The sequence below is a fragment of the Entelurus aequoreus genome, linkage group LG04 (assembly GCF_033978785.1).
Source record: "Entelurus aequoreus isolate RoL-2023_Sb linkage group LG04, RoL_Eaeq_v1.1, whole genome shotgun sequence".
In the NCBI taxonomy this organism is placed as follows: Eukaryota; Metazoa; Chordata; class Actinopteri; order Syngnathiformes; family Syngnathidae; genus Entelurus; species Entelurus aequoreus.
This window is the reverse complement of record NC_084734.1, coordinates 52028327-52055719: the sequence shown is the minus strand read 5'-3', so window position 1 is coordinate 52055719 and position 27393 is coordinate 52028327. Positions and strand designations below refer to the sequence as shown.

The following is a 27393-nucleotide window of genomic DNA, read 5'->3' as shown; positions in this document are numbered from 1 at the left end:
GAAACTGGTGTGGGTGGCTCTATATATACTAGCCCACTGCAGACACATGCAGAAATCAACAAGGAATCGAAAAGTATTAAATCTGTGACAAAAATAATATCCGCTTTGTCTAAACGATACCGTTTGATCAGCTGCTCGTCATCAAAAAAAAAAAACATCGTTCCGTTCCCTGAACGTTCGCGCACGTCTCTCTCGCCTCAGTGCCATCCCCTGCTGGCAACTCCTAACCACTTAAGACACCTCTGAAGGTCTCTTAAATATCGTGGAGAGTAGGAGTGATTCTTAGACTTAAGAACGTTGATAAAAAGCTTTTATTCTTAAGTTTGAGAGTAGGACTAAATTTCGCAAATGCTCAGGACTTAAGCGTAAAATGGCACTCTAAGAAGCTTGATAAGTACGGCCCCTGAACTTCATTGTCGACTGATAGTTAAGACTAAAATGAAAAACAACAAAAAGTTGTTTGATGTTAAAAAGTTGTTTTCAGATGAACATGGCAAAAAGTATAAAGAGCACAATCACATAATTAAAACATTATGAGATGAAGATGATTTTATATTTAATGTTTGCTTCTGACATGAATGTAAAATAAAAACACTCACTTCAGGAGCGCCACAATCCTCCACACTATTATGGCAAACAGAGGAAACTCCTCAGAAAGAGCAAACATTCGTTGTTCCAAGTGAAGGAGGCGGTCCACCCACTCAGACCACTCCTCCTCTGGCCACGCCACCTCACTGTTCTGCAGATGCTCCTCCAGGATCCATAAAATGTGACTCAAGTTCTGGTAATTATCCACAGGAAACACGTCAAGAGGAGAGTCGTCCTGCACACACAGATCAATGTTAGCTACGTCAGCGGCTAATGCTATGTGCATGTGATCAAACAAAATGTTATCATTCATTCATTCATTCAGCACATATTCATCAATTCATACATCTATCCATTAATTCATCCAGCCATTCACATACACATTCATTCACTCATCCATTCATACAGTAATTCATTCACACATCCATTCATTCATCAATTCATTCGCAACACTCATTATCAATTTAAGTGGACCCCGACTTAAACAAGTTGAAAAACTTATTCGGGTGTTACCATTTAGTGGTCAATTGTACGGAATATGTACTTCACTGTGCAACCTAATAATAAAAGTCTCAATTCATTCATCCTTTCCTTCAAACATCCATTACTTGGGGCGGCATGGCGTAGTGGGTAGAGCGCCTCTTACCATGCCGTTGTGTCCTTGGGCAGGACACTTCACCCTTGCCCCTGGTGCCACTCACACCGGTGAATGAATGATAGGTGGTGGTCGGAGGGGCCGTAGGCGCAAATTGGCTGCCACGCTTCCGTCAGTCTACCCCAGGGCAGCTGTGGCTACGAAAGTAGCTTACCACCACCAGGTGTGAATGAATGATGGGTTTTTAACATGTAAAAGCGACTTTGGGTACTTAGAAAAGCGCTATATAAATCCCAGGTATTATTATTATTATTACACACATTCTTTCATTTACACATTCAATACTATTCATTCTTTTATTCGCACATCCATCCATTTATTTACACATTCATTCATCAAATCATTGATTCATGGGCAAGGCACATGACCATAGTGTGTGCAGGCACGTTTATGCTGATTAATCTATCATTATGAATTTGATTAATATTTGTAATTTATCTACAGTGCAGAATGAATCAATATCTCTGAATATGGAAGTGTTACTATAGCAAAACAATTTTCACATGGCATTCTGATCTATACCTGTAGAAAAGATTTGTGTGTGACTTAACATTCATTATATACTCACCACGAGTTAGCGCCAAACACCAATTAGAGTTTACAGTATTAGAGCTTTTACCATATTTGAATAGTGGGTGATACTGATAGTTGATAACAGACTTTTTACTTGAACTGTCAGAAACATTGAATAATTTTGCCAGTACTGTTGTGCAAAATAATGGGGAAAAACTAAATTGTTTTTAATTGTTGACAAGGCAATATTTCTATCAAAAATGCGTAGAATAAAGGTTTCACAAATCACAAATGGTGTTTTTTTCATCTTCAGAGTGTGTGTTATAATCCAATCGAGATTTGAGTTTTAAGTAGAGCTGTATTTGATCTTGACCTGAACTGATGTACAGGGTGAATGAAAAGAGGCATATGTGACTTTATTTCATTTTTACAAATGAAAGGTTTCAAATTTTACAAGAAAAGCTTAACATATATATATATGTCTTAATTAGATTATCCAAAAAAATAGTGTTCGATACCGTGGTAGAGCGTAATATGTGTGTGTGGGAAAAAATCACAAGACTATTTCATCTCTACAGGCCTGTTTCATGAGGGTTTCCTCAATCATCAGGAGGCCTGTAGAGATGAAATAGTCTTGTGATTTTTTCCCACACACACACATATATATATATATATATATATATATATATATATATATATATATATATATATATATATATATATGTGTGTATATATATATATATATGTGTGTATACATATATATATATATATATGTGTGTATATATATATATATGTGTGTATACATATATATATATATATATATGTATACATATATATATATGTATACATATATATATATATATGTATACATATATATATATATATATACATATATATATATATATATATATATGTATACATATATATATACATATATATATATATGTGTATATATATACATATATATATACATATATATATATATATGTATATATATATATATACAGGTGAGAGAGGACGCTAAAGTCACGCCCCCAATATTGTTGTCCGGGTGGAAATCGGGAGAAATTTGTGAGAATGGTTGCCCTGGAATTCGGGACTCTCCCGGGAAAATCGGGAGGGTTGGCAAGTATGTATACAAGTAGTATAAGTGTGTAAATGTACAGTTTATACAAGTAGTATAAGTGTGTAAAAGTACAGTTTATACAAGTAGTATAAGTGTGAAAATGTACAGTTTATACAAGTAGTTGTAAAGTGTTTTGGCTGTTCTTCTGCCTCCTATCTGCTCTCTGTTGAGACATTCTAGCCCACCTGCAGCTCATTTGTTTCTGGCTTTTTAAGACATTCTACCAGCCCCTATTGTTGCCATTTGATAGTCGATGCTTCACTCACCTCCAAGAACGTTTAACACTCGCTTGGAGCTCACCTGTGATCAACTCACACTTACCTTCCCAGTGGCTACGTCCTGGTATAGTTGTGTAGTCTATACTCCCACTCCTTCTGAGTGCATTTTCTCTTATTTTTCACTCATCATGAGTATGTCTTTTGTTACTAAATATTGTTATTTTTGGAAACGATTTCATCTCTGCTTTGGAGTCCTATTCCGGCATAGCCAATCATAACAAATTCAACTGGCCAACATGGACCCCGCAGAACTGGAAAATTTTCGCTCAGTGCTCAAGAGCATTGGACAAATGGTTGGTAATCACAACCAGCTGCTGCGTGACACGGCAGCTGCTATCAACAAACTTTTCACCAAAATTGGGACATTTGACCAGGACTTGGAGCAAGCTTGCGCTGCTGTTGACCCCGGGAGGAACTCAGACTGGGACCGGGACCGTCATTCCCCCACCAGCAGCGACTCTGTCCTTGCCTCGGCAACTCAATATTCCACACCCTTCCCACTTCTCCGGTGAGTCTAGCTCATGCGAGTAATTCCCTCACCAATGCTCACTAGTATTTGACCAGCAGTTTAGTTCCTATTCTACTGACCAGGCCTGGATAGCTTTTATTAACAGCTTATTATCTGAAAAAAACACTGCCTGGGCTATGGTAGCTTGCAAAACTAGGTCAGCTGTGTGCACCTTGCTGCTCTTTTTTGTTGTTGAAATGACTTTTTTTTTTGATCACCCTCTTAAAAGCAGTGAGGCAGGCGGTCGCTCACCGGACTTTAAACAAGAAAAATCTCTCTGTAGCCGGGTATTCTATTGACTTCCGCATTTTAGCGGCCAAGAGTAGATTTAGTGGTATAGCGCTATGTAGTATTTTTCCTAAAGGGCTTAAAGGCCTACTGAAACCCACTACTACCGACCACGCAGTCTGATAGTTTATATATCAATGATGAAATCTTAACATTATAACACATGCCAATACGGCCGGGTTAACTTATAAAGTGACATTTTAAATTTGCCGCTAAACTTCCGGTTCGAAACGCCTCTGAGGATGACGTATGCGCGTGACGTAGCCCGGGGAACACGGGTATGCCTTCCACATTGAAGCCAATACGAAAAAGCTCTGTTTTCATTTCATAATTCCACAGTATTCTGGACATCTGTGTTCGTGAATCTGTTGCAATTATGTTCATTGCATTATGGAGAAAGAAGCTGAGCAAGCAAAGAAGAAAGTTGTCGGTGCGAAACGGACGTATTTTTCGAATGAAGTCAGCAACAACAGTACACAGCCGGCGCGTCTTTGTTTACATTCCCGAAAGATGCAGTCAAGATGGAAGAACTCGGATAACAGAGACTCTAACCAGGAGGACTTTTGACTTCGATACACAGACGCCTGTAGAGAACTGGGACAACACAGACTCTTACCAGGATTACTTTGATTTGGATGACAAAGACGCAGACGTGCTACCGTGAGTATGCAGCTTTGGCTTCTAAACATTTGATCGCTTGACCGTATGTGCGCAACTTTTTTTTTGCGTATGTACGTAACTTTTTTAAAATATATAAGCTTTATGAACCTTGGGTTAGGTGAACGGTCTTTTGGGCTGAGTGATTGTGTGTGTTGATCAGGTGTTTGAATTGTATTGGCGTGTTCTATGGAGCTAGGAGCTAGCAGAGGAGCTAGGAGCTAGCGTAACAAACACGCAGGTGTTTTTATGCAGGATTAATTTGTGGCATATTAAATATAAGCCTGGTTGTGTTGTGGCTAATAGAGTATATATATGTCTTGTGTTTATTTACTGTTGTAGTCATTCCCAGCTGAATATCAGGTCACCCCCGGCTCTCACAGCATCTTCCCTATCTGAATAGCTTCAACTCCCCACTAGTCCTTCACTTGCACTTTACTCATCCACAAATCTTTCATCCTCGCTCAAATTAATGGGGAAATTGTCGCTTTCTCGGTCCGAATCTCTCTCACTTCATGCAGCCATCATTGTAAACAATAGGGAACTTTGCGTATATGTTCAACTGACTACGTCACGCTACTTCCGGTAGGGGCAAGCCTTTTTTTTATCAGATACCAAAAGTTGCAATCTTTATCGTCGTTGTTCTATACTAAATCCTTTCAGCAAAAATATGGCAATATCGCGAAATGATCAAGTATGACACATAGAATAGATCTGCTATCCCCGTTTAAATTTAAAAAATTCATTTCAGTAGGCCTTTAATCGCCGCATTAAAAATTAACTGGCCGTGACAAAACTGCCAAGCTCGACAAATTGATTGATTTGGCAGTTGGTCTCGACCACAGACTACGGGAGTGTTATAGAGAAGACTTTGAGGAGGATGGCCGATACCACACTGTTTTGCCTACGAAGTCGGTCAGGGCAACCCTGTCATCGTCCCTACCAGTTTTGCTGCTAACCGGTCGAAGGAGCTTACGGAGGTGCCTATGCAGCTCGGAAGACAACTCTCCACCTTTGAGCAATCCCATCTTCATCTTTGTCATTAGGTTGGGAGCCCAGACCTGAGGCTGATAATTGCTTTATTGATTCAAACTTTGTAGACAAACGAAAATTTGCCCAACTCAAACTCAGTATTCCTAAAGAAGTCCACTCATTGGATGGCCGTTTACTCACCAAACTGTGTCAATGTCCTTACAGTCATCTGGTGTTCACCACGAGACCCTCTATTTTTTATTTTGACATGTCAGTCGGCTCTCGTCATTTTCGGTCTGTCATTGCTCCAACTTCCAAACCCATGTATTGATTGGTGCACAACCACCATTCTTGACAGAGCACATTCTGTCATGCTAACTGTCTACGCAACGCATTAACCGCTCGGGCGTGCCCGCTGTATTCCAAAGCTTATTTAATGATGTCCTTAGAGATATGATCAACCAGTTCTGCTTTGTTTACTTGGATGAAATTCCTATTTATTCCAGAAATCACCACAAGCATGTCCGCTACACCCGTCTTGTTCTTCATCGGCTACCCGATTCTGCCAAGATCCAGGGTGGGATTGATTGGCCTTTCCCTACATCAAGGAAGAACTTGCAAAGATTCTTGGGGTTTGCCAACTTTTATAGGCATTTTTTTCGCAACTTTAGCATCAAAGCCAAACCTTTGACAAGTCTTACATCTACTAAATTATCTTTTGTGTTGACCGCCAAAGCAGCGAGTCCAGGTTGATGCATAGGATACAAAAGTGGGAGCATTTCTTTCCCAGCGATCTCTGGTCGACCAGAGGCTGCATCACTGTGCATTCTTCTTGTGTCGCCTCACTGCGGCAGAAAGGAACATTTTGGTGTACTAGAGAGCAGCTGGCCATCATTCTTGAGCTGCAGGAATAGAGGCACCGGCTGGGGGCGACAGCCACTCTATTCATGTTTGTGACGGGGCACAAGAACTTGGTTCACATCAGGACCGCCTAAAGACAGAATTCCCACCAGGCACGGTGGTCCCTCTTTCTGACACGCTTCCACTTCTCCATTACCTACAGACTCGGGTGTCGCAACATTAAGCCTGACACACTCTCCAGAGTCTACGGTCCTACCCCCGATAAGACTGCTGCAGAGACCATAGTACCTGTGGCCCGAGTGATGGGGGCATTCAAGTGGGAAGTGGAGAGATGAGTGTCCGACCCAGCCACAGGAACTTTGGAAAAGCTGAGCTAAGATTAAAAGTTCTTCAGTGAGGACATGCTTCGAAGGTGTCATGCCATCCCAGCGTGAGGCACACACTATTCATCATCGCTCCGAGATTCTGGTGGCCTGCTATGGAGAGAGACATCGAGGGGTTTCTCAACGCCTGTTCTGTCTGTGCCAGAAGCAAGGCAACTCATCATATTGTCATCATCATGGCGCCGATGAAGGCTGCCTCGGTGCTTTCATGCGCTCTGTTTTGTTTGTTTTTGTACATAAATTGTGTTTCCGGGTGCTCTTACACCCGTGAAGAGCTACTGAACATCAGATCCACCATCCCTATGGACTTGTTACCGGTCATCTTAGCGTCAGCTGCGGATTTGGTCCATTCTGCGATCAAAAGAGGGAAACCGCATCGACGAGGAAAGAGAGCGGGCGCACTTGTCCGTCTTCGCGGACGGGGATTACGCACGCCTCTACCAGGCATCTTCCTCTCCAACGTCCGCTCACTTGCCAACAAGATGGATGAGCTAGCGTTGCTGATGAGAAGGAACAAGGACATCTCCTCATCATGTGTGTTGTGTTTCACGGAGACTTGGCTGAGCGCAAGTGTCCCGGACAGCGCGCTTCAACTGGAGGGCTTTCATCTCCTCCGCGCGGACCGAGACGCGGCGCTCTCTGGCAAAAAAAGAGGCGGGGGACTATGCTTCTTTATCAACAATAGCTGGTGCACAGACGTGACTGTCATTTTTAGACACTGTTCTTCCTCTCTGGAATATTATTTCATCCACTGTAAGCCCTTTTATTCACCGCGTGAGATTGTTTCATTCATTCTCGTGGCTGTTTACATCCCGCCCGGCGCGGACGTGCGTGACGCTCAGCGCGCGCTCGCAGGACAGATCTTACATGTGGAACGGTCTTTTCCTGACTCTCTTGTTATCGTGCTTGGTGACTTTAACAAGGGAAATTTGAGCCAGGAATTACCAAAGTATAGACAGTTTATTAAATGCCCGACCAGAGAGGAGAACACGCTGGATCACTGCTACACTACACTGAGCAAGGCTTTTCATGCAGTCCCGCGCGCTGCTCTTAGACTATCAGATCACGTGATGGTGCACTTAATCCCTTCATACAGACAGAGACTGAAACTGGCTAAACCTGTTATGAGGAACATTAAGTGTTTCACTGCCGAGTCTGTGGACGAGTTGCGTGCTTGTTGGGAAACGACAGACTGGGAGGCAATTGGAGCGGCCACGAACAATCTGGACGAGTGTACAGACACTGTGACCTCATACATACAGTTCAATGAGGCGCGCATCATTCCAACGCGCACCAGGGTTTGTTATAACAACGACAAGCCCTGGTTCACACCCAAGCTCCGACAGCTGCGCAAGAAGAAGGAGGCTGCGTGGAGAAGCGGGGACAGAAGTACATACAGAGAAGCGAAGTACCACTTCACCAGGGAAGTGGAGAAAGCTAAATCTGTGTACTCTAACCGTCTACAGGAACAGTTCCGCTCCAATGATTCTGCGGCAGTTTGGAGAGGTCTAAGGGCCCTTACGAACTATAAGCCCAAAACCCCCCAGGCCCTGAATGACCGGACTCTCGCTCAGGGCGTCAACACACATTACTGTCGTCATGAACGGCCTTCAGCTCATCAAAGCCATGCTCCCCCCACCATCACCCTCCCCACCAATGCCAGCACATCATTAAAGGAGTTAAAGGACTCAAAGGACTCCAATGACATCACAGGACTCCAAAAACATCATAAGACTGTAAAGACCCTCTCCATCAAAGAAGAGGATATACGCCGGCAGTTCTTGAAGCTGAATACGCGGAAGGCCCCCGGGCCGGATGGTGTCTCCCCCTCCACTCTCAGACACTGTGCGGACCAGCTGGCTCCTGTCTTCACTGACATTTTTAACACCTCTCTGAAGCTATGCCGCATGCCGTCCTGCTTTAAGACCTCTACCATTGTCCCTGTCCCCAAGAAAGCACGGATCACAGGACTAAATGACTACAGGCCGGTCGCGCTGACGTCTGTGGTCATGAAGTCCTTTGAGCGCTTGGTCCTGCCCCACCTCAAGGACATCACCGCCCCCCTCCTGGACCCACTGCAGTTCGCCTACAGAGCCAACAGGTCTGTGGATGATGCAGTGAACCTGGCCCTCCACTTTATCCTGGAGCATCTGGACTCCCCAGGAACCTACGCTAGGATCCTGTTTGTGGACTTCAGCTCTGCCTTCAACACCATCCTCCCTGGACTGCTACGAGACAAGCTCTACCAGCTCAGTGTGCCCAACTCCCTCTGCAGTTGGATTAATGACTTCCTGACAGACCGAAGACAGCACGTACGGCTGGGGAAGATTGTCTCGGACAGTCGAACCACAAACACTGGTACTCCTCAGGGCTGTGTACTCTCCCCCTGGCTCTTCTCCCTGTATACAAACTGCTGCACCTCCAGTCACCAATCCGTAAAACTGCTCAAGTTTGCGGATGACACCACCCTCATCGGGCTCATCTCGAATGGCGATGAGTCCGCCTACAGGAGAGAGGTGGACCGGCTGACGTCCTGGTGCAGCCTCAACAACCTGGAGCTGAACGCCCAGAAAACAGTGGAGATAATCATGGACTTCAGGAAAGTCACAGCCCCACCATCCCCCCTCACCCTGATTGTCTCTCCCACCCCCGTCCCCATTGTGGACTCCTTCCGTTTCTTGGGCACCACCATCACCCAGGACCTCAAGTAGGAGCTGACCATCAGCTCCCTCATCAAGAAGGCCCAGCAGAGGATGTACTTCCTGCGGCAGCTGAGGAAACTTAAGGTGCCGACCGAGATGCTGGTGCAGTTCTACTCAGCCATCATAGAGTCCATCCTGACCACCTCCATCACAGTGTGGTTCCCCGGCGCCACAGTCCAGGATAAGAATAGACTGCAGCGCATCGTATGTGCTGCTGAGAAGGTGATTGGCTGCAAGCTCCCATCCCTCCAGGACTTGTTCTCCTCCAGGACCAGGAGGCGTGTGGGTCGGATCACAGCTGACTCTTCTCACCCTGGACACACGCTTTTCTCCCCTCTCCCCTCAGGCAAGAGACTATGCTCCATCCAGACCCACACCTCCCGCCACCTGAACAGTTTTTTCCCCTCGGCCATCAGGCAAATGAACAATAACTCCTAACAGCAGCTCCTTCAATTCCTTGAATCCCTTCTAAGTCTATCTGATAGCTCAGTCACAGCTCTTTTTTATACCAAATATGTGTTATATGTGTTTTATGTCGCACGTTTGCACCAAGAAAAATTCCTAGTTTGTGAACCCGTTCTCAAACAATGGCAATAAAACGATTCTGATTCTGAACTCATCGCCTGTCAGTCGGCCTTCTTCATTTACTACCCATTACTCCACAACCTTTGTTCCACATAGCCCTGGACTTTATCACAGCCCTCACAGTTTCACAAGACAATTGTGTAATTTTTAATTTGGTGTACCGTTTTTCCAAAATGGCACACTTCATTCCCCTGTCCAAAATGCCTTGATCCCTTGAGACAGTTCAACTTCTGGTCAAGCACAAGTTGCAGATTCATGGCATCCCTCTGGACTTGGTGTTGAAGAGGGGGCCCCAGTTTGTGTCCCAAGTATGGAAGGCTTTTTGCAAGGCGTTGAGTGCATCAAGAAGTCTCTCCTCAGAGTACCACCCCCAAAACAACAGCCAGATGGAACAGAATAACCAAGACTTGGAGGCGGCCCTCCACTGCGTATGCAATCAACACCCTTCTTTCTAGTCCTCCCACCTCTCCTAGGCGGAATATGCTTATAAAACCCTCGTCTCCTCGGCCACAGGTATGTCTCCTTTCAAATTCGCCTATGGTGACCAGCCCCTTTGTTTCCGTCCAAGGAGTGAGAGGTGTCCATTCCATTCATCCACCTTCACCAAGCTCACCGGGTGTGGCGGGACACCCGTGCGGTCTTATCCCGGACTGCCACTCGTAACTGGCGGACCGCCTTATGACTCCGGCGCCCTGATATCAGCCAGGACAAGAGTATGGCTTTCTACACGCGACTTACCTTTGGCTGGTGTTTTTAGGACACTCTCGCCAAGGTGCGTCAGACCCTTTAAGATCATCAAGATCATCATTCCTACAGCAGTCAAACTTCAATTACCTCCGTTGCTCAAGCGACAAACTCTGGTCCACGTCTCCAACATCAAGGCAGTTACGACAAGTTCCCTGTGTCCTCCATCGGTGGCTCCACCTCCTGCGGGCGTGATTGATGGCCAACCAGCTTACTCTGTGAAGGCGGGCTAGGAGGGTGCAGTAGCTGGTCGACTGGGAAGTTTATTAGCCGGGGGAACGTTCATGGGTGTATTCTTCATCGATCTCCAACCCCGTAACTTCCACTCTCTAAATTCTGAAGAACCAGGGAAACCACCAGGGGTCGCCTTATAAGGGGATGAGGGGTTTACTGTCAGGTGTTTTGGCTGCTCTGCTACCTCCTATCTGCTCTCTGTTCCAGCACTTGGTTTTTGTAGTTCTGGGTCAGAGCCACTCTAGCACACCTGCAGCCAATTTTTCTGGCTTTTTAAGCCGTTCTACCAGCCCCTGTTGTTGCCAGTTGATTGTCGATGCTTCACTCACCTCCAAGAACGTTTTACACTCGCTTGGCGCTCACCAGTGATCAACATTCCCGTCTTGGCTGGTATCACACTTACCTTCCCATTGGCTTCGCCCTGGTATAGTTGTGTAGCCTATTTCAGCACTCCTAAGTGCATTTTGTGTTCCCCACTCATTTTTAGTGCGTCTTCTGTTATTTTTCCACTCCTCGCAAGGGCGTCTTTTGTTATTTTTGGTAACTGTTTCAACTCTACTTCGGAATCTAATTCCAGCATAGCCTATCAAAACAGTAGTATTACTATAGCACATTTATAAATGTACAGTTTATGTAGGACATGTAAAAATGTACGAAGGTAACCATGGCAACAAGAGTGTGATTACCTGCATGGCGTTCCACAGCCTGTCAGCCAGCATGTTGACCTCACACAGGAAGTGGCCAACCAAGAAGGACTTTGACATGCGACTGTTTGTCAATGTCACCAAGCAGGCCGTCAGCAACTCTACATTCTGGAAAACACGTGTGTGTAAATTATGGTCAACAAGTTTAGGAAAACAAATAATCGTTTTTATTTGTGTTCTTCATACTTTATCCTGTACAATGAAAGAACAACATGTAAAAATATAATGACGCTCAAAGGCTGTTAGCATATTTGAAAACAAGAACATGATGGTAGCATGTTTAAAGACAAGGTTATTTCATCCATCCATTCATTCATTCTTAAAGTAATCTTACTTATCTCATCATATGAAATATGACTTACTTCACCAATTATTATTATTAAATTATTACTATTATTTATTTATTTTTATTGTGATTACTTATGGAGTTTATTGTGAATAAATTGTGAACAGGAAGTGAACAAAAAGTTTTAGCAACTGTTATGTAAAGAAAAGGGGTAGGATTAAATAAGCTCTGCTTCTTCCTACTCCTTTTTGAACATGTTGAAAAGAGAAACTGGAAATTGTGATGTATCATGTTGTATGCTTGCATGTTCGAAATAAACTCAAACTCAACTCAACCCAACTCAACTCAAGGTTAGACAGCATGTTAGCATGTTTGTAGACAAGGTCAAAGAGTATGTTAGCATGTCTTCTTTATCAAGTAAAATTCATGAAAACAAGGTTAAAGAGCATGTTAGCCTGTTTGAAGACAAGGCAAAAAGCATGTTGGCATGTTTTCGTTGCCAATTAAAGTTGCTAAAAACAAGGTTAAAGAGCATGTTAGCATGTTTGAAGACAAGGTAAAGAGCATTTTAGTACGTTTTCTTTATCAAATAAAGTTGATGAAAACAAGGTTAAAGAGCATGTTAGCATGTTTGAAGAAAAGATAACGAGCTTGTTAGCATGTTTGAAGAAAAGGTTAAATAGCATGTGTCAAAACAATGTTGAAGAGCATTTTACAATGTTTGAAGTAAAGTGCTACGGCCGCACATTCAGCTGTGCGCTCCTCTGAGCGCAACGCTGGACACGTCTTTCGCACGGCTGCACGCAATCTTCAGTCAAGGCTGATGAAAATTCCCCTGCCTTTATAAGCCAGCAGATCCTACGTTCCAGTGCCAGAACGTAGCTACTTGTACCAGTACAGTAAGCCTCACAGGTCTCCAGCTTTCCTCGCCTATGTGCTTCCTTGCTCTCTGTGTTTCCCCTCCGTGGTGCTCATTGTGTCCTGTCCTGTGTCATCACCCTGCAGCTCCTCTTCGTTCCCTGAATTCTAGTTGTGTGTCTCGTCTCCCCGGATATCCTCCTGTCTTCTTGCTGCCTTGCTGGATCTCGACTTTTCACCGGGAGACGGACTCTGGCGCCTCTCTCCTGCCCTTGCCCTCTTGCTCGCCCACGGACCTCCAAACCTGCCTTGCTCCTTCTGGACTTCCGCACCTTCCTCAACACGCACTTTCAACACCTTCCGGGAACACTCAACAGATAATCGCTTCACATAGTCACACACCATATATCCATCCATCCATCTTATTCCGCTTATCCAAGGTCAGGTCGCGGGGGCAGCAGCCTAAGCAGGGAAGCCCAGACTTCACTCTCCCCAGCCACTTCGTCTAGTTCTTCCCGGGGGATCCCGAGGCGTTCCCAGGCCAGCCGGGAGACATAGTCTTCCCAACGTGTCCTGGGTCTTCCCCGTGGCCCCCTACCGGTTGGACGTGCCCTAAACACCTCCCTAGGGAAGTGTTCGGGTGGCATCCTGACCAGATGCCCGAACTACCTCATCTGGCTCCTCTCGATGTGAAGGAGCAGCGGCTTTACTTTGAGCTCCCCCCGGATGGCAGAGCTTCTCACCCTATCTCTAATGGAAAGCCCTGCCACCCGGCGGAGGAAACTCATTTCGGCCGCTTGTACCCGTGATCTTGTCCTTTCGGTCATAACCCTAAGCTCATGACCATAGGTGAGGATGGGAACGTAGATCGACCGGTAATTTGAGAGCTTTGCCTTCCGGCTCAGCTCCTTCTTCACCACAACGGATCGATACAGCGTACGCATTACTGAAGACGCCGCACCGATCCGCCTGTCGATCTCACGATCCACTCTTCCCTCACTCGTGAACAAGACTCCTAGGTACTTGAACTCATCCACTTGGGGCAGGGTCTCCTCCCCAACCCGGAGATGGCACTCCACCCTTTTCCGGGCAAGAACCATGGACTCGGACTTTGAGGTGCTGATTGTCATCCCAGTCGCTTCACACTCGGCTGCGAACCGATCCAGTGAGAGCTGAAGATCCTGGCCAGATGAAGCCATCAGGACCACATCATCTGCAAAAAGCAGAGACCTAATCCTGCAGCCACCAAACCGGATCCCCTCAACGCCTTGACTGCGCCTAGAAATTCTGTCCATAAAAGTTATGAACAGAATCGGTGACAAAGGGCAGCCTTGGCGGAGTCCAACCCTCACTGGAAACGTGTCCGACTTACTGCGGACCAAGCTCTTACACTGATCTTACAGGGAGCTGACCGCCACAATCAGACAGTCTGATACCACATACTCTCTGAGCACTCCCCACAGAACTTCCAGAGGGACACCAGTCTACAAAGCACATGTAGACTGGTTGGGCAAACTCCCATGCACCCTCAAGGACCCTGCCGAGAGTATAGAGCTGGTCCACAGTTCCACGACCAGGACGAAAACCACACTGTTCCTCCTGAATCTGAGGTTCGACTATCCGGCGTAGCCTCCTCTCCAGTACACCTGAATAAACCTTACCGGGAAGGCACATATAATAACACACCATATATTTGGCTTAATTACACCCGTCACACATTCGTGCAAATAAACACGCTGCCAGCGGAACGACGTCCCTGTCTCAGGGCCGTCTCCTTCCTCACTGTACCTTTACAGGTTAAAGAGCATGTTAGTATGTTTGAAGACAAGGTAAGAGAGCATGTCAACATTTTTTAAGAAAAGGTTAAAGAGCATGTTACGATGTGAAGAAAAGGTTAAATAGCATGTCAGCATGTGTGAAAACAATGTTAAAGAGCAGTTTACCATGTTTGAAGTAAAGGTTAAAGAGCATGTTACCATGTTTGAAGAAAAGGTTAAATAGCATGTTAACATGTTTAAAGACAATGTGAAAGGGCATGTTTTCTTTATCAAAGTGAAAAATTGTGTGATGTTCAGTATTGTTCTCTACAAAAAAGTATTGTCCTTTTTCAAAAGATTTTCGATTACATTTTTCATTTATTGTTAGATGTTGGTACTTTGGTACAGTACAGTATGATACGGCACAGTATGGTACAATATAGTTTGCAAAAGTACAGTTCGGTATATAATAATAATAATAATGGATTAGATTTTATATATTAGATACTCAAAGCGCTCACAGAGAAGTGGGAACTCATCATTCATTCACACCTGGTGGTGGTAAGCTACATTTGTAGCCACAGCTGCCCTGGGGTAGACTGACAGAAGCGAGGCTGCCAGTTTGCGCCTACGGCCCCTCCGACCACCACCTATCATTCATTCAACAGTGTGAGCGGCACCGGGGGCAAAGGTGAAGTGTCCTGCCCAAGGACACAACGGCAGCGATTTGGATGTCAAGAGGCGGGGAGCGAACCTGCAACCCTCAGGTTTCTGGCACGGTCGCTCTACCCACTACGCCATACCGCCCCTATGTACTGTATATTAACACGTACTACAACATTTGTACTAGAAGAAGAAGATGATGCAAAGATGAAGTGAGGAAGAGGGAAAGGAAAAGGTTACTCACAGTTTGGCGCTGGTTGGCATGCATTAAGATGGCGGTCAGCTCCTTCAAAGACGAGTGCATGCGCGTTATCAAGTCACCACACGGTGCGTTCTGACAGAAGAACCAATCCAATGCTTGTGTCCATGCCCGACACGCCTTTAGGGCGAGCTCGCCTTCTTTGGCTGTGCGGCGGTCCCTAAACGCCGACACCACAGAGTCCATGAGCACACACAGCGTGTCCAGCAAAAGCGTGTCCGCACTCTCGCCTGGACCAAGCCACAGCGAGTCTGGACCACTGCCCACTCGGCGTAACGTGCACAGTGACTGCAGAAAGTGTACGTGAGGAATACTCGCCGCCCCTCGCTCAGGATCTTTGGGCTGATTGGACAGAAAAGCCAACGGGAGGAGTTCTGCCGTGTCAGAGGAGCTGCCTGTTGGCGAAGACCTGCTACATGTGAGACACACACCTTGACATCCTCGCTACATGAACACACCTGCTGTCGTCATGGTGATTATGTTCAGCATGTCAGCTTGGCTCCTCATCCTCCCCTCTTGGCGTTGCAGGCTGCTTGCCAAAGCTTCCACGTGATGGTGACTGCTCACGCCCGCAGGCCGGCTTTTGACCACCGCCACGACCACGGCCAACATCGCTTATGTTTGAAAACATTAGAAATGTCATAAGCATTGTATTTGTAAATACAGTACAATATAATAATACAACAATACACCCTTGGTGTACTACAGTAATCCTACCATACTTACTAGCAACAAAGACAAACCTGAAAAATGATGTTCTTGCTAACTTTGATTATTGATGAAATATTTGATGAAGGGTTGCAGTACAACATGAGTACTAATAGTGTGTTTTAGCTAACACCTGCTAGCTAAGCTGAACAGTATTGGTTCAACTTAAAGTAATATCGCCTAAACCTTTGTGGTAGCATTTGTTGACTAGTAAACGTTATCATTTACATGCTGAACAATAAAACTAAGTCAAAGTGTGAAGATTATGGAATTACCTCTCAATCTTTTCTGTTTCTCCATTAGATGAGCTAACAATGCTAACCGCAGATAGCAGTCAATTGTCTATTTTAAAAACATTTAATTAGAAGAAAAAAAAACAGGTTGCTTTCATACAAGTGTGTTATGTCACTAAATTAGGCTTCATCATAGTCAACTTCCGGTTTTGTCAATGACGTCATTGACTCAGACTCAATAAAAGCATCCTATCTGTTAGAGTCTAACAGATAGGATGCTTTAAATGTTTAACAGTCTAACGGTTAGACTGTTAAACATTTATTTTGTTGACGTGTGGTTATTTTACTTGGTGTACTACTAATATTTTTTGGTTTTGTTGATTGTGTTCTAGGGACATTGAGACCCAGGAATTTAGCAACAAGCAAGACAGCTCGTTATGTCGGTTGTTAAATTTATAATCATAAATCATTTAAAATGTAAAAAATGAAAAAAAAGTTTCACAGTAAAAGTACTGTCGTTTTCCCGCTATGTATCCTACCTACATAGTACTTTAGTTTGTGTTTTCCAATATGGAAGCATCTCAGACTGTGTACAAATAACCTGTTCACTTCATTAGATACACATCAGATGAAAGAAAATACGTTTGTTTTTTTTAATTCATGACGATGTCAGCGTGTGACCACCAGATGGCATTCCAAGAAGACAGTTTGCAGAGTTGTGTATAAAGAGAGTATGGACCACTAAACAACAGGCGCCATGTTTGCTACCAGCTGGCTGCTTATAAAGGAGTGCATTCCATCATTTAGGGCAGGGGTGTCCAAACTTTTTCCACTGAGGGCCGCACACGGAAAAATTAAAGCATGCGGGGGCCTTTTGATATTTTTCATTTTCAAACCATAACAAAATATATATATATATATATTTTTAACATTTAGGGCTCCTGGGGCCCATAAAGGGTCTCAGTCATTAACATTTTAAAAACAAGTCAAATTATTATTGCCTATTATTATATATGCCTTTTCTGTCAAAGACAACTTTGTTTTTTATAGTAAAACTGAAATATGCAGTATTTCCCCCACCGCCCAAAACATTCAGAAAGCAATGTTTGATGTGAAGTAATTGGAGCCCTGAAAAGATCAATAATGCATGACACCATTGATTTTATTTTCATTATCATTTTTGATTCATCACAGTGAAAAGATAAATAAAATATCTTTGGGATCCAAAAGGTACCCCACTCATAAAGTGATAATTTTGTATTATTATTTGTTTTACTTTCAACACTTAAGTTACGAGATCAACTTCAGATATATCTGTCGATTTTACGTTTGAACTATTATTTTGTTTGTTTTATGCTCTTTTGTCAAAGAAAACTTGGATGTTTTTATATGGCAACCACACAATATATGCAATATTTTTTCACATAAAACATTTTAATGTGAAATATTTGAAGTAATTGGAGCCTTGAAGATGTCAATAATTCATTATTGATTTTTTGTGGGTTTTTTTTCTTTTTTGAGCAATGGCAAAAAAAGGAAAATAAAGATAGACAAAAGAAAAAAAACAGCCTGCATGGCAGCTTTGTGTCAACATTGCAACATTTTCTAGTTAGATTTCACCTCAATCCACTTTTTTAATGTTTTTTTTAAAATTTTTGCAATGGCATTTCCAGAATGTGTGGCGGGCCACAAATGGCCCCCGGGCCGCACTTTGGACACCCCTGATTTAGGGGCAACTGACTCAAAGGCTCTATCACCTTCACTTTTTAATTTTGTACGAGGTACAAAAAGCAGACTGCATTGATTGATTGATTGAAACTTGCATTAGTAGATTGTACAGTACAGTACATATTCCGTACAATTGACCACTAAATGGTAACACCCGAATAAGTTTTTCAACTTGTTTAAGTCGGGGTCCACGTTAATCAATTCATGGTAAATCAATTCATGCAGTGACCTAGCAGGACATTGAAACTATAACAGATCTACCAAGTAAGCAATAGCCATAACCCTGTAAGTAACAGATAAAATGTTGTACTGCACTGAAATGTACAGGCAGCCAGTCAGGACTGGACTGTGCACCTTACCTCCTTTTGCACTATTTTTCTTTTTTTTTTCTTCCTATGTTTTGCATATTTTGTAGACTGTCGCACTGATACTGGAGTTGTTTTTAATCTCATTGTACCTGTGTATGGTGACAATAAACAACATTCTATTCTATTCAAGGACACTGAAACAGGAGTAACATGATGAATTTATGAGATCTTGGCGAGAGCGTAGTGGCAGCTAATTGCACATTTGAATGAGACAGGTGAAGAGTAAATTCCAATCATCAAGACATGAGGAAACAAAAGAGTGAATAATCATTTGTAGTTCGGAATAAGATACTGTGGACCCGAGTTTGGAAATGTTTCTGAGGTGGAAAAAGCAGGAGCAGGTTATACTTTTGATGTGCTTATCAAAAAAGCAAGGTTTGGTTAGATGGGGTAAAAAATATAGTGTGTATGCACGCTACAACAGCTTCTTCTTCCTGACTGGATATCAATAATAATCTGTAGATGAAAGGATTTCACTTTTTATTACAACCACCCTGATGTTATTTGTGATGTTAAGCTGTGTTTAGTACAAATGTTTGTGAAGCCATGACAAACATGGGTGTTGGGGGGGACGTGACAGTTGGATAACTCAATTGAATTACTTGATACGTTACATTTTATATGTATTTTCTACTGAATAGTCACATAGCTCAACGAACACAGTCTTGATTAAATCGTTGTAGGCTATTGAACGTCCGTTAGTAGCAGGACATCCCCTTCTAATGTGGTTGCACTCAGCAGGTCAAAGAGAAAGTTAAAATATTAGTTTGTTCTGATTGTTACCTCATTAAACAATCAATGGAGTCACGGTGAAAGGAAGACCGTCCATTAGACCTGGGAGGACATCAACATCATCACGACTTTAACTCCAGGATAGCAGTGAGTAATATTGTTGACTAAACATATATGGCAGTGGTCCCCAACCACCGGGCCACGGACCGGTATCGATTGGTACCGGGCCGCACAAGAAATAAAAATAAATAAATAAAAGAAAAAGTGTTTGTTTTTTTGTAATTAAATCAACATAAAAAACACAAGATACACTTACAATTAGTGCACCAACCCAAAAAACCTCCTTCCCCCATTTACACTCATTCGCACAAAAGGGTTTTCTTTCTGTTATTAATACTGTATTTCTGGTTCCTACATTATATGTCAATATAGATCAATACAGTCTGAAGGGATACAGTCAGTAAGCACACATGATTGTATTTTTTTATGACAAAAAAAAATAAAAAAATAAAAATACCATCTCATCATCATCCTCCTCCTCCTCCTCCTCCTCCGGTCCGTGGGACTCATTTTCAAGCGTTGACCGGTCCGCAGTTACAAAAAGGTTGGAGACCACTGATATATATGGAAACCACTTTAAACTGTGTACTGTATACAGTACTGTGTAGCTGCGATTGGAACCTTCATTTCCCTGAGGGCACACACCCAAGTGATCAATACATTTATATCTAATCTCATGTGATCTGATGACATCCATTAAATACATTAAGGACAGAAAGTAAATAAAGACAGGCACTAAGTAAAGCTAAAAAGTAAGTAAGGACAGACATTTAGTACATCCCAGACAAAAAGGACAGAAAGTAAGTAGGGACGTCCATAAGGTAAGGATAGACATTATGTAAGGACAGAAAGTAAGCAAGGACAGAAATTAAGGAAGGACAGAAGGAAAACTTGGGACAGTGTCTCAGCTGTCAAAGGTGAATGTTTTGGCGCCACTTTCTTCTTTTTAATCGGACAACTGGACCCCCCAGCACGAGGACAAACTGGTGGTCTTGTGGGCAAAAAGCCACTAACAGGATGACGGCAGTGCTGTGGCTGCCGCAGGGCAAAGTCGGATTACGTCTGAGCAGCAGATAAACAGATTATTCCTAAAACAGAGTGGACTTTTTTTAACCTCACTTGTGCCTCCGTCCCCTCAGCAGACCAAAGACTGTCCCTTCGTCTGCATCCCACATTACATGAGGACGTTTTGAGCCACAGTGGTCCTCCGTGTGAAACAGAGCTAGAGAACACATACAGCTGCCAGACCCTTTCAATTCAGATCTGTCCCACAATGCTTTGGACCTTTGGACTGTTGCTGTTCCTCGCTTGGCATGTCAAAGGTGAGTCTGATGCAGAATACCTAGATCACAGCCTGGAAAGTCCATTGCTATTAACATTGCTATCAGCATTATTATTGCTTTTAGCATCGATATCAGTATCAGAATTTGGATTGCAGTAACATTAACAATGCCATCAGCATTAGTATCGCTATTAGCATTAACATTGCTAGTACCATTAATATTGCTATTAACATTAGCAATGCTATTAGGATTAATAATGCTATTAGGATTACAACTTTTTTTTTTTCAATTGTTTTCCAACATAGGAAGGAGCGCTGGATTCGATGTGAACTTGGAGCTGAAGAAGGAGGCAGCGGTTCTCGGTGATACCGAAGCGGCGTTTCGCGGGTTGACCCCGTCCACCAAAACTGTGGCGTTTGACCTGTTGAAACGTCGATCCAAGAGGTCGGTGTATCTTCACTCTGGGGTGAGAATCTGTCCTCGGGAGAGCATTGGCGAGGTTCTAGCCAGTTTTCAGGAGTACTACCAGCTCCGAGGTACGGCTGCCACCACCCACCAAATTGAGCAGTCTCTGACTCCTGTCTTATTGGTTAGTGTGCCAGGAGGCTGTTTGGGAGGCCTACAGGATCTTTTTGGACAGGATTCCTGGGACCATGGAGTACCAGAGATGGGTTCAAGTGTGCCAGCAGGAGTCACTGTGCATCTCCAACATTGCCAGAAACTTCAGCGGCTCCGAGGAGCACCTGAACCTGATCCGCAGGGTGGGCTGTGACAGTGCCATTTGTGGCTTAATGTAGTTATTCAGAGTAGTAGCATGCGACACTAGTTAACATCTTATTAACATGTTTAGTCTGCAAGAAAACCTGGTAACATACCAACATACTAAGATAGCTAACTTCATATTAATGTTCAGCAGGAAAACAAGGTAACGTATCATTACGCTAGCATGCTACGCTAGTGCTTCAAATACACTTAGACTTGTGTCAAACGTCCTTAAACGTTGCAAAGTCAAGTGTTGAGATGTAGTGAAGACGAAAAGAAGCTTGTTTCATGTAATAGTACTGCCAGTAGTAAGAAGTAATCTACTTAGTTGTATCTAAATCTAAAAGTAATCCTCTTTTACTTTTGGACCAACTAAACACTCCAGACTTTACTTAATGACATCCTTGACAGAGCAGTGAGTGTGTGTGTGTGTTGTTTTGTGTCATCATTGTGTTGTTTGTGTGCAGAGGATGAAGCGCCTGAGAGACGAGAGTCTGCCATCACGGTAGGCGTCAACGTTCTTGTTGGTCAAAACAACTCAATATGTCTTTTGATTCATTGATCTTGTTATATATTTATCAGAATTATTATTCATATGTTTAATGGTATTGAATAATTTCTTCTCATTAGTGAATCTTGTTTTGATTTATGATATTTTCATTGGTCATCAGAGATCACGTCACTCAAGCTGATGCCATTCCCAACGGTAAGAACGGTCATACCAAGGACTTTCGGATGTGCTGCACATTCTGTAACACAGTTTTTCTGACTCACGTACACCTTCTTCAGGTCCAGAAGTTCAGACCTCTACCATAGTCCTGGACATGTCCACTTCCCCTTCTAGCTCCACTCCTGGTGATGAGTGGACCACCAAGGATGAGGTACCAGCGCCATGAACACATTTGTTGACGACACAATGTCCTCTGAGGGATCGTCTATTCGACTTGTTGTCCCCAAGGACTTGGACATTCCTAATGTCGTCCCTGAAAGTCTGGCACAGCAGATGGTGGAGTTTAGCATCGACTTGGTAGATCCAGGATACAGAGAGCTGCTGGATGACCCTGACTCGCCTCAGTACATAGACCTGGCCCACCACCTGCAGGACCAGGTAGTGAGAGAGTCTTCTGGATTTCTGGAAGTCTAGATGGGTTGGGACAGGTTTGGTCAAACTATGATGTTGCTGTGAAGAATAATATTAGCGACTAAGAAGAAGAACAACAACAGGTATTTCCCAGCAGGAAGGTATCTGATTGCACTCCAAAGACGATTATGTCACACAAGAGTCGAGCTGGCCAAAGATAGATGCAGCCATTCATGTGCTCAACATGATGGCGCTCTGCCAGACGATTAGCAACTACACCATTTGAAAAAAAGTTTCTCTTCATAGATGCAGCACGTTTTCGACAAACTTCCGGGATTTCAAAGCATCCGTGTGCTACGGATCAGGTAAGAAGAATCTTAGTCATGTGACGTCGGCATGCTGTCAGACGCTAAGTTGTTTATGTACGAGAGTGTTTGTGAGACAACTCAAAAGACTGAAGTTCTGTTAGTATGCAAGAGTAAAGGCGTATCTAGCATCTAGTGGACATTGTGAGACGTGTACAAAATATTAGTTGTCATCGTAGAAAAAAATTACCTGTCTTTAATCTGTTCTTGTCTACTTGTTTCCAATGCAAGCGATACGCAGGACGCCGGCGGGTAATTTTATTTTTCACTACACATTGTTCTAGAACCCGGAGCACTTCTATTGAATTTTTGCAGCATGTCTATGTAGCGATAAAGTCTTAATATTCAGAAAGTCTTTATTTGACTGCTGTCACCAACGTTTAACGTTAACATGTTTAGGGTTGGCGGTATAACGGTCTACTACTCCCTCGTCTTTGAAACGTCTTCCTTGAAAATCAGCCCTGAGACAGCTGGAGCTGTTCCAACAGCGTCACCAGACTCCAAACTTTGGGAGATGGTAAGAAAAGCTCTACGAGAGGACGCATCTCTTCCGGTGGACTTGGATTCTTTGAACTTCGACCCAGGTATACAGCACACGTATCTCACCGTTTGAACTTGTGACCCTATGATGACAAAGCCTTTTTTTTGTCAGTGGCCGTCCTGCCGGCACGGACGTCGTCCTCCTCGACGGGCGTTGATGGGGAGGTAAGGAGACAAAACTGACACGGAAGTGAACAAAAGACTAAGTGAGAATGTGAAGGCGGGCATTGAGCTGATTGGTTAATCAAAAGGGGTGGGCTGGCAAGGACGGATAATTTGATCATGTGACTTGTTTTTAGGACAGTGAACCAGACTCCCACAACGAATTTGATGTATTCACTGATGATACAGAGTTGGCGAAAGTCATCCCTGCGCTGGCCCTCAGCCCCTCAGAGAAGGAGAATGCCCTGGTCACATTACTGGATCCCTCGGAAGAGGACTTAATGTTTGCACCAGAAGTACAGGATCCATCCAACCAAGAAGAGGAGGAGCTGATTATTTCTCATAAGATTGAAAGCGTCCATCATACTGAAACTGGCGAACTCATTCGAGACTACACGCCAAGCCCCCCTACCATCGTGGATGAAGACACTTTGGATCAGCTGACAACCACCGCAAACACTTGGTCCATGACTTCGCCTGCTGATGACCAACCTTCAGACTCTGACCTCACCATCACCACCACAGGCCAGAGGCCCACTGACTCCATAGAGGTTGTCCAGCTGGAGACAGATTCCCTGCCTGACTTAAGAGTCCCCATTGGGAACATCATAGGGTTAGAGTCTGAATCAGCAGAGGCACAGAAAGAGTTATTGGGGGAACCTGCTCAAGAAGTCCAGCAAGAGAATTCCCAATATGAAGTGACTGATTTTTACATGCCAGATGAAGAGATGATGGCAGAAAACCAAGAAGTTGTGCCACAATCACAAGACTTAGTTTTTGAGGTTGCTGGAATGGAAAACAAAGAACCTAAAGGGTTAAAGCCACAAGACTTAGCACTAGAAGAACAGTCAGATGACATGATTGAACAAAAAGAAAAGGTTGGAAAGGCACCTGAGCAAATAGAAGAAGGTATACAGGAAGTAGCAAAGATGCAAGAGGCAGAAGGACAAACTGAAGCTTCACTTCCAGATAAACAACACATCAAACATCAAAACCCTGGGCCTGATGCTTCAGAGGACACAATATCTACTTCTCTGGAAGAAAAAACATTCACTGGTGTTTCAGAAGAACTCCTTCCTGATGTTCAAGAAGAAACATTGCCTGGCATTTCAGCAGAACTCCTTCCTGATGCTCTAGAGGAAATCGGACCTGGTGTTTCAGAAGAACTCCTTCCTGATGCTCTAGAGGAAACATTACCTGATTTTTCAGAAGAACTCCTTCCTGATGTTCAAGAGGAAACATTACCTTATGTTTCAGAAAAACACCTGCCTGATTTTCTCGAGGAAACATCAGAAGAATCAGTTCCTACAGGTTCCAAAACAATTGAGGAGAACATGATTGATGTTACAAAACTAGTTGAAGAAGTCGTCGCTGTGGTTCCAAAGGAGGAAGTAGAAGTTGTTGAGGCAACAACTCCGGTGTCTCAAACAGAATCAGAGACCAATGTAAAGGAAGTGAATGAAACAGCAGATGAAGTCGCTGTGGAAACAGAGCTAAACACGCCAGATATTGTTTCAAAATATAGCGAAGGTGGGCTAGAGGAACCACATCTAGGGGATAATTCACAAGAGTCCATGCGAGTGGATGTATTTAAAAAACTTTATCCTGAGGACATCTCAGAAGCAGAGGCAGACAGACTAGATATTCTTGAGGCAGAACCAAAAGAAATAGGTGGCAATTCAGACTCATTCGAATCATCAGAACCAGGAGACATTGTGATCAGTCTGTCAACACCAGAAGGTGTTCCAGGTACTGTACATCACAGCCAGAAACATATCTTGATTCTGCAGAACCAGAAGGACAAACATTTTCTGTTCCTGAACTTGTTGCAGAACCAGCAGCTGAATCGATTAAGGTCTTTTTCCACTTTGAGGCTGAAGAAGATGATCTTTTCAAGGAGAACACTGGTGAGGTTGTTCCGGAGTTCCCTCAATATGTCAGACCAGAGGACAATATGCCTGTAACTCCCAACGCGGCTCAGCCAGGCGAGGAGGTGGAAGGTAAACTGGAACATCCGCTTATTGAGGACTCTTCTGATGGTGCGGACGCGACCAGAGAATCACCTGAAACTTCCAACCCAGAAGGTGAGTAGAATCTAGCTGTTCAAGACCAGAGAAATTCTCTGCATTGACTTACACTTTGTCATTTTAAAGACATGACACTGCCAGAGGGGGGTGCCACATTAGAGGAGACTGAAGAAGAACATTTACGGCCAGGAGACACCAATGTGATAGCAGCACCGCCAGCGACATCTGCTGCTGGACTCTCGTCTCATGGCCCGACTGTAGACTTTGGACTTTTTGAGGTGGCAGAGGTCCCTGGACAAAATGAACCCTCTGTCACCATTATTGACGAAGACCTGAAATCGGCTGAAATGCAAACTAGCAGACCAACAGTAGTGGATGAGGCTGTAAGGGACCTGGCGGAGGAACTGGACCAAGCTGACCCGATAACCACAGAGTCACCAGATGAGGGGAGCGGCTTAGTTGAGCAACACGTGTCAGTAAGTGTCACGGCCCTGCCCCCTGTTAAATACCTGACTACTCCCACAATGACGACAGCCAGCCATGGTCGGGAGCTGGTGGTCTTCTTTAGCCTGCGTGTCACCAATATGGACTTCTCCATGGACCTCTTTAACAAGACGTCACCGGAGTACAGGTCCCTGGAAAACACCCTCCTTAATGTGGTGAGTGAAGGAAGTGAAAAGAGGTGAAAGTGAGGTGAAAAGATGTCTTGTTGATGCCATTGTAGACGTGAAGACGATCTGTGACGTTGTTAGCAACAATTTGTCCTCTGTGCCCCCACAGCTGCTGCCGTATCTGCAGGCCAATCTGACAGGCTTTAAAAACTTGGAGATTCTGAACTTTCGCGAAGGCAGCGTGGTGGTCAACAGCCGCATGAAGCTGGCCAAATCAGTGCCCTACAACATCACAGAGGCAGTTCACTGTGTCCTGGAGGAGTTCTGCTCGGCTGCCGCCAAACGCCTGCACATACACATTGACAGCCGCTCTCTGGACGTGGAACCAGGTGCGACTTGTTAAGCTGCTATGCACAATGTTACTGAATGGAACTTCAATAAAGTTAACAATTCATGTCACCTGTTTCCTGCAGCCGACCAGGCCGACCCATGCAAGTTCCTGGCCTGCGACCCCTGGTCCCGCTGCATACTCGACCGCCACTCCCTCGAGGCCCAATGCCAGTGCAATCCGGGATTTCTGTCCGTAGACGGCCTTCCTTGTCAGAGCGTCTGCGACCTGCAGCCTGGCCGCTGTGGGCCTGCCGCTGAATGTCATGTGGATCCCGGACACGGCGCCGTGTGCAGGTGATGTCTTAACCCACGGCGACGTCATAACCTTCATAAAAAAAGACACAAATATTGTTAGCTGTAGAAATGGTTTGCATAGATTAAAACACACCTGGTCATGTGATCCATTCTTTGTCTTAGATTCAAAGGCAGCAAGCAGTTGGTGGGCGCTTCGGTTATGTGATGACCCCAGAATGTAGGAGTCAGCTGATCCACAAGATTTCTTCATTTTTCACCGTGTTTTGTCTCTCGCAGACATCCAACCGAAACAATCCTCATCTCCAGTGAAGTCTCTTTTCTACCGTTTGTCAAATCTTTCACAACGAACTGTTGTCTTCTGGAGGTGTTGCAGTCGTTTTGAAGCCATTTTGTGTTTAATGGTCCTTGGAGACGTGAAGGTTGTTCAACTGTCTGATCAAACGTCAAAAACTAAGTGATCGTCAAGT

At 44.2% G+C, this 27393-nt stretch overlaps 2 protein-coding genes across 3 annotated transcripts; one reads left to right on the top strand and one right to left on the bottom strand.

Moving 5' to 3' along the window:
* Window positions 1–539: 539 nt before the first annotated feature.
* LOC133648798 (meiosis-specific protein MEI4-like) lies at window positions 540–16752 on the bottom strand. Its single transcript, XM_062045239.1, has 5 exons — window positions 16605–16752; window positions 16080–16235; window positions 15607–16016; window positions 11781–11906; window positions 540–823 (listed from the first exon to the last, which is right to left on the bottom strand). Exons 1-5 carry the CDS (start codon window positions 16627–16629, stop codon window positions 596–598), a joined length of 945 nt encoding a protein of 314 aa, XP_061901223.1. The 5' UTR covers window positions 16630–16752; the 3' UTR covers window positions 540–595.
* On the top strand, window positions 3546–27391 carry LOC133648793 (interphotoreceptor matrix proteoglycan 1-like). Of its 2 annotated transcripts, XM_062045232.1 has the most exons (18): window positions 3546–3668; window positions 20590–20772; window positions 21039–21269; window positions 21328–21494; window positions 21963–22000; window positions 22167–22201; window positions 22285–22376; window positions 22454–22603; window positions 22883–22941; window positions 23173–23193; window positions 23341–23525; window positions 23594–23646; window positions 23781–25392; window positions 25476–25727; window positions 25797–26329; window positions 26451–26670; window positions 26755–26965; window positions 27089–27391. In XM_062045232.1, the coding sequence occupies exons 2-18, from the start codon at window positions 20724–20726 to the stop codon at window positions 27129–27131; spliced, it is 3951 nt and encodes a 1316-aa protein (XP_061901216.1). In that variant the 5' UTR covers window positions 3546–3668; window positions 20590–20723; the 3' UTR covers window positions 27132–27391. The 2 variants fall into 2 exon arrangements, with proteins under 2 accessions (XP_061901216.1, XP_061901215.1); XM_062045231.1 differs by lacking the exons at window positions 3546–3668; window positions 23173–23193 and having other exon boundaries at window positions 20592–20772.
* Window positions 27392–27393: the final 2 nt, after the last annotated feature.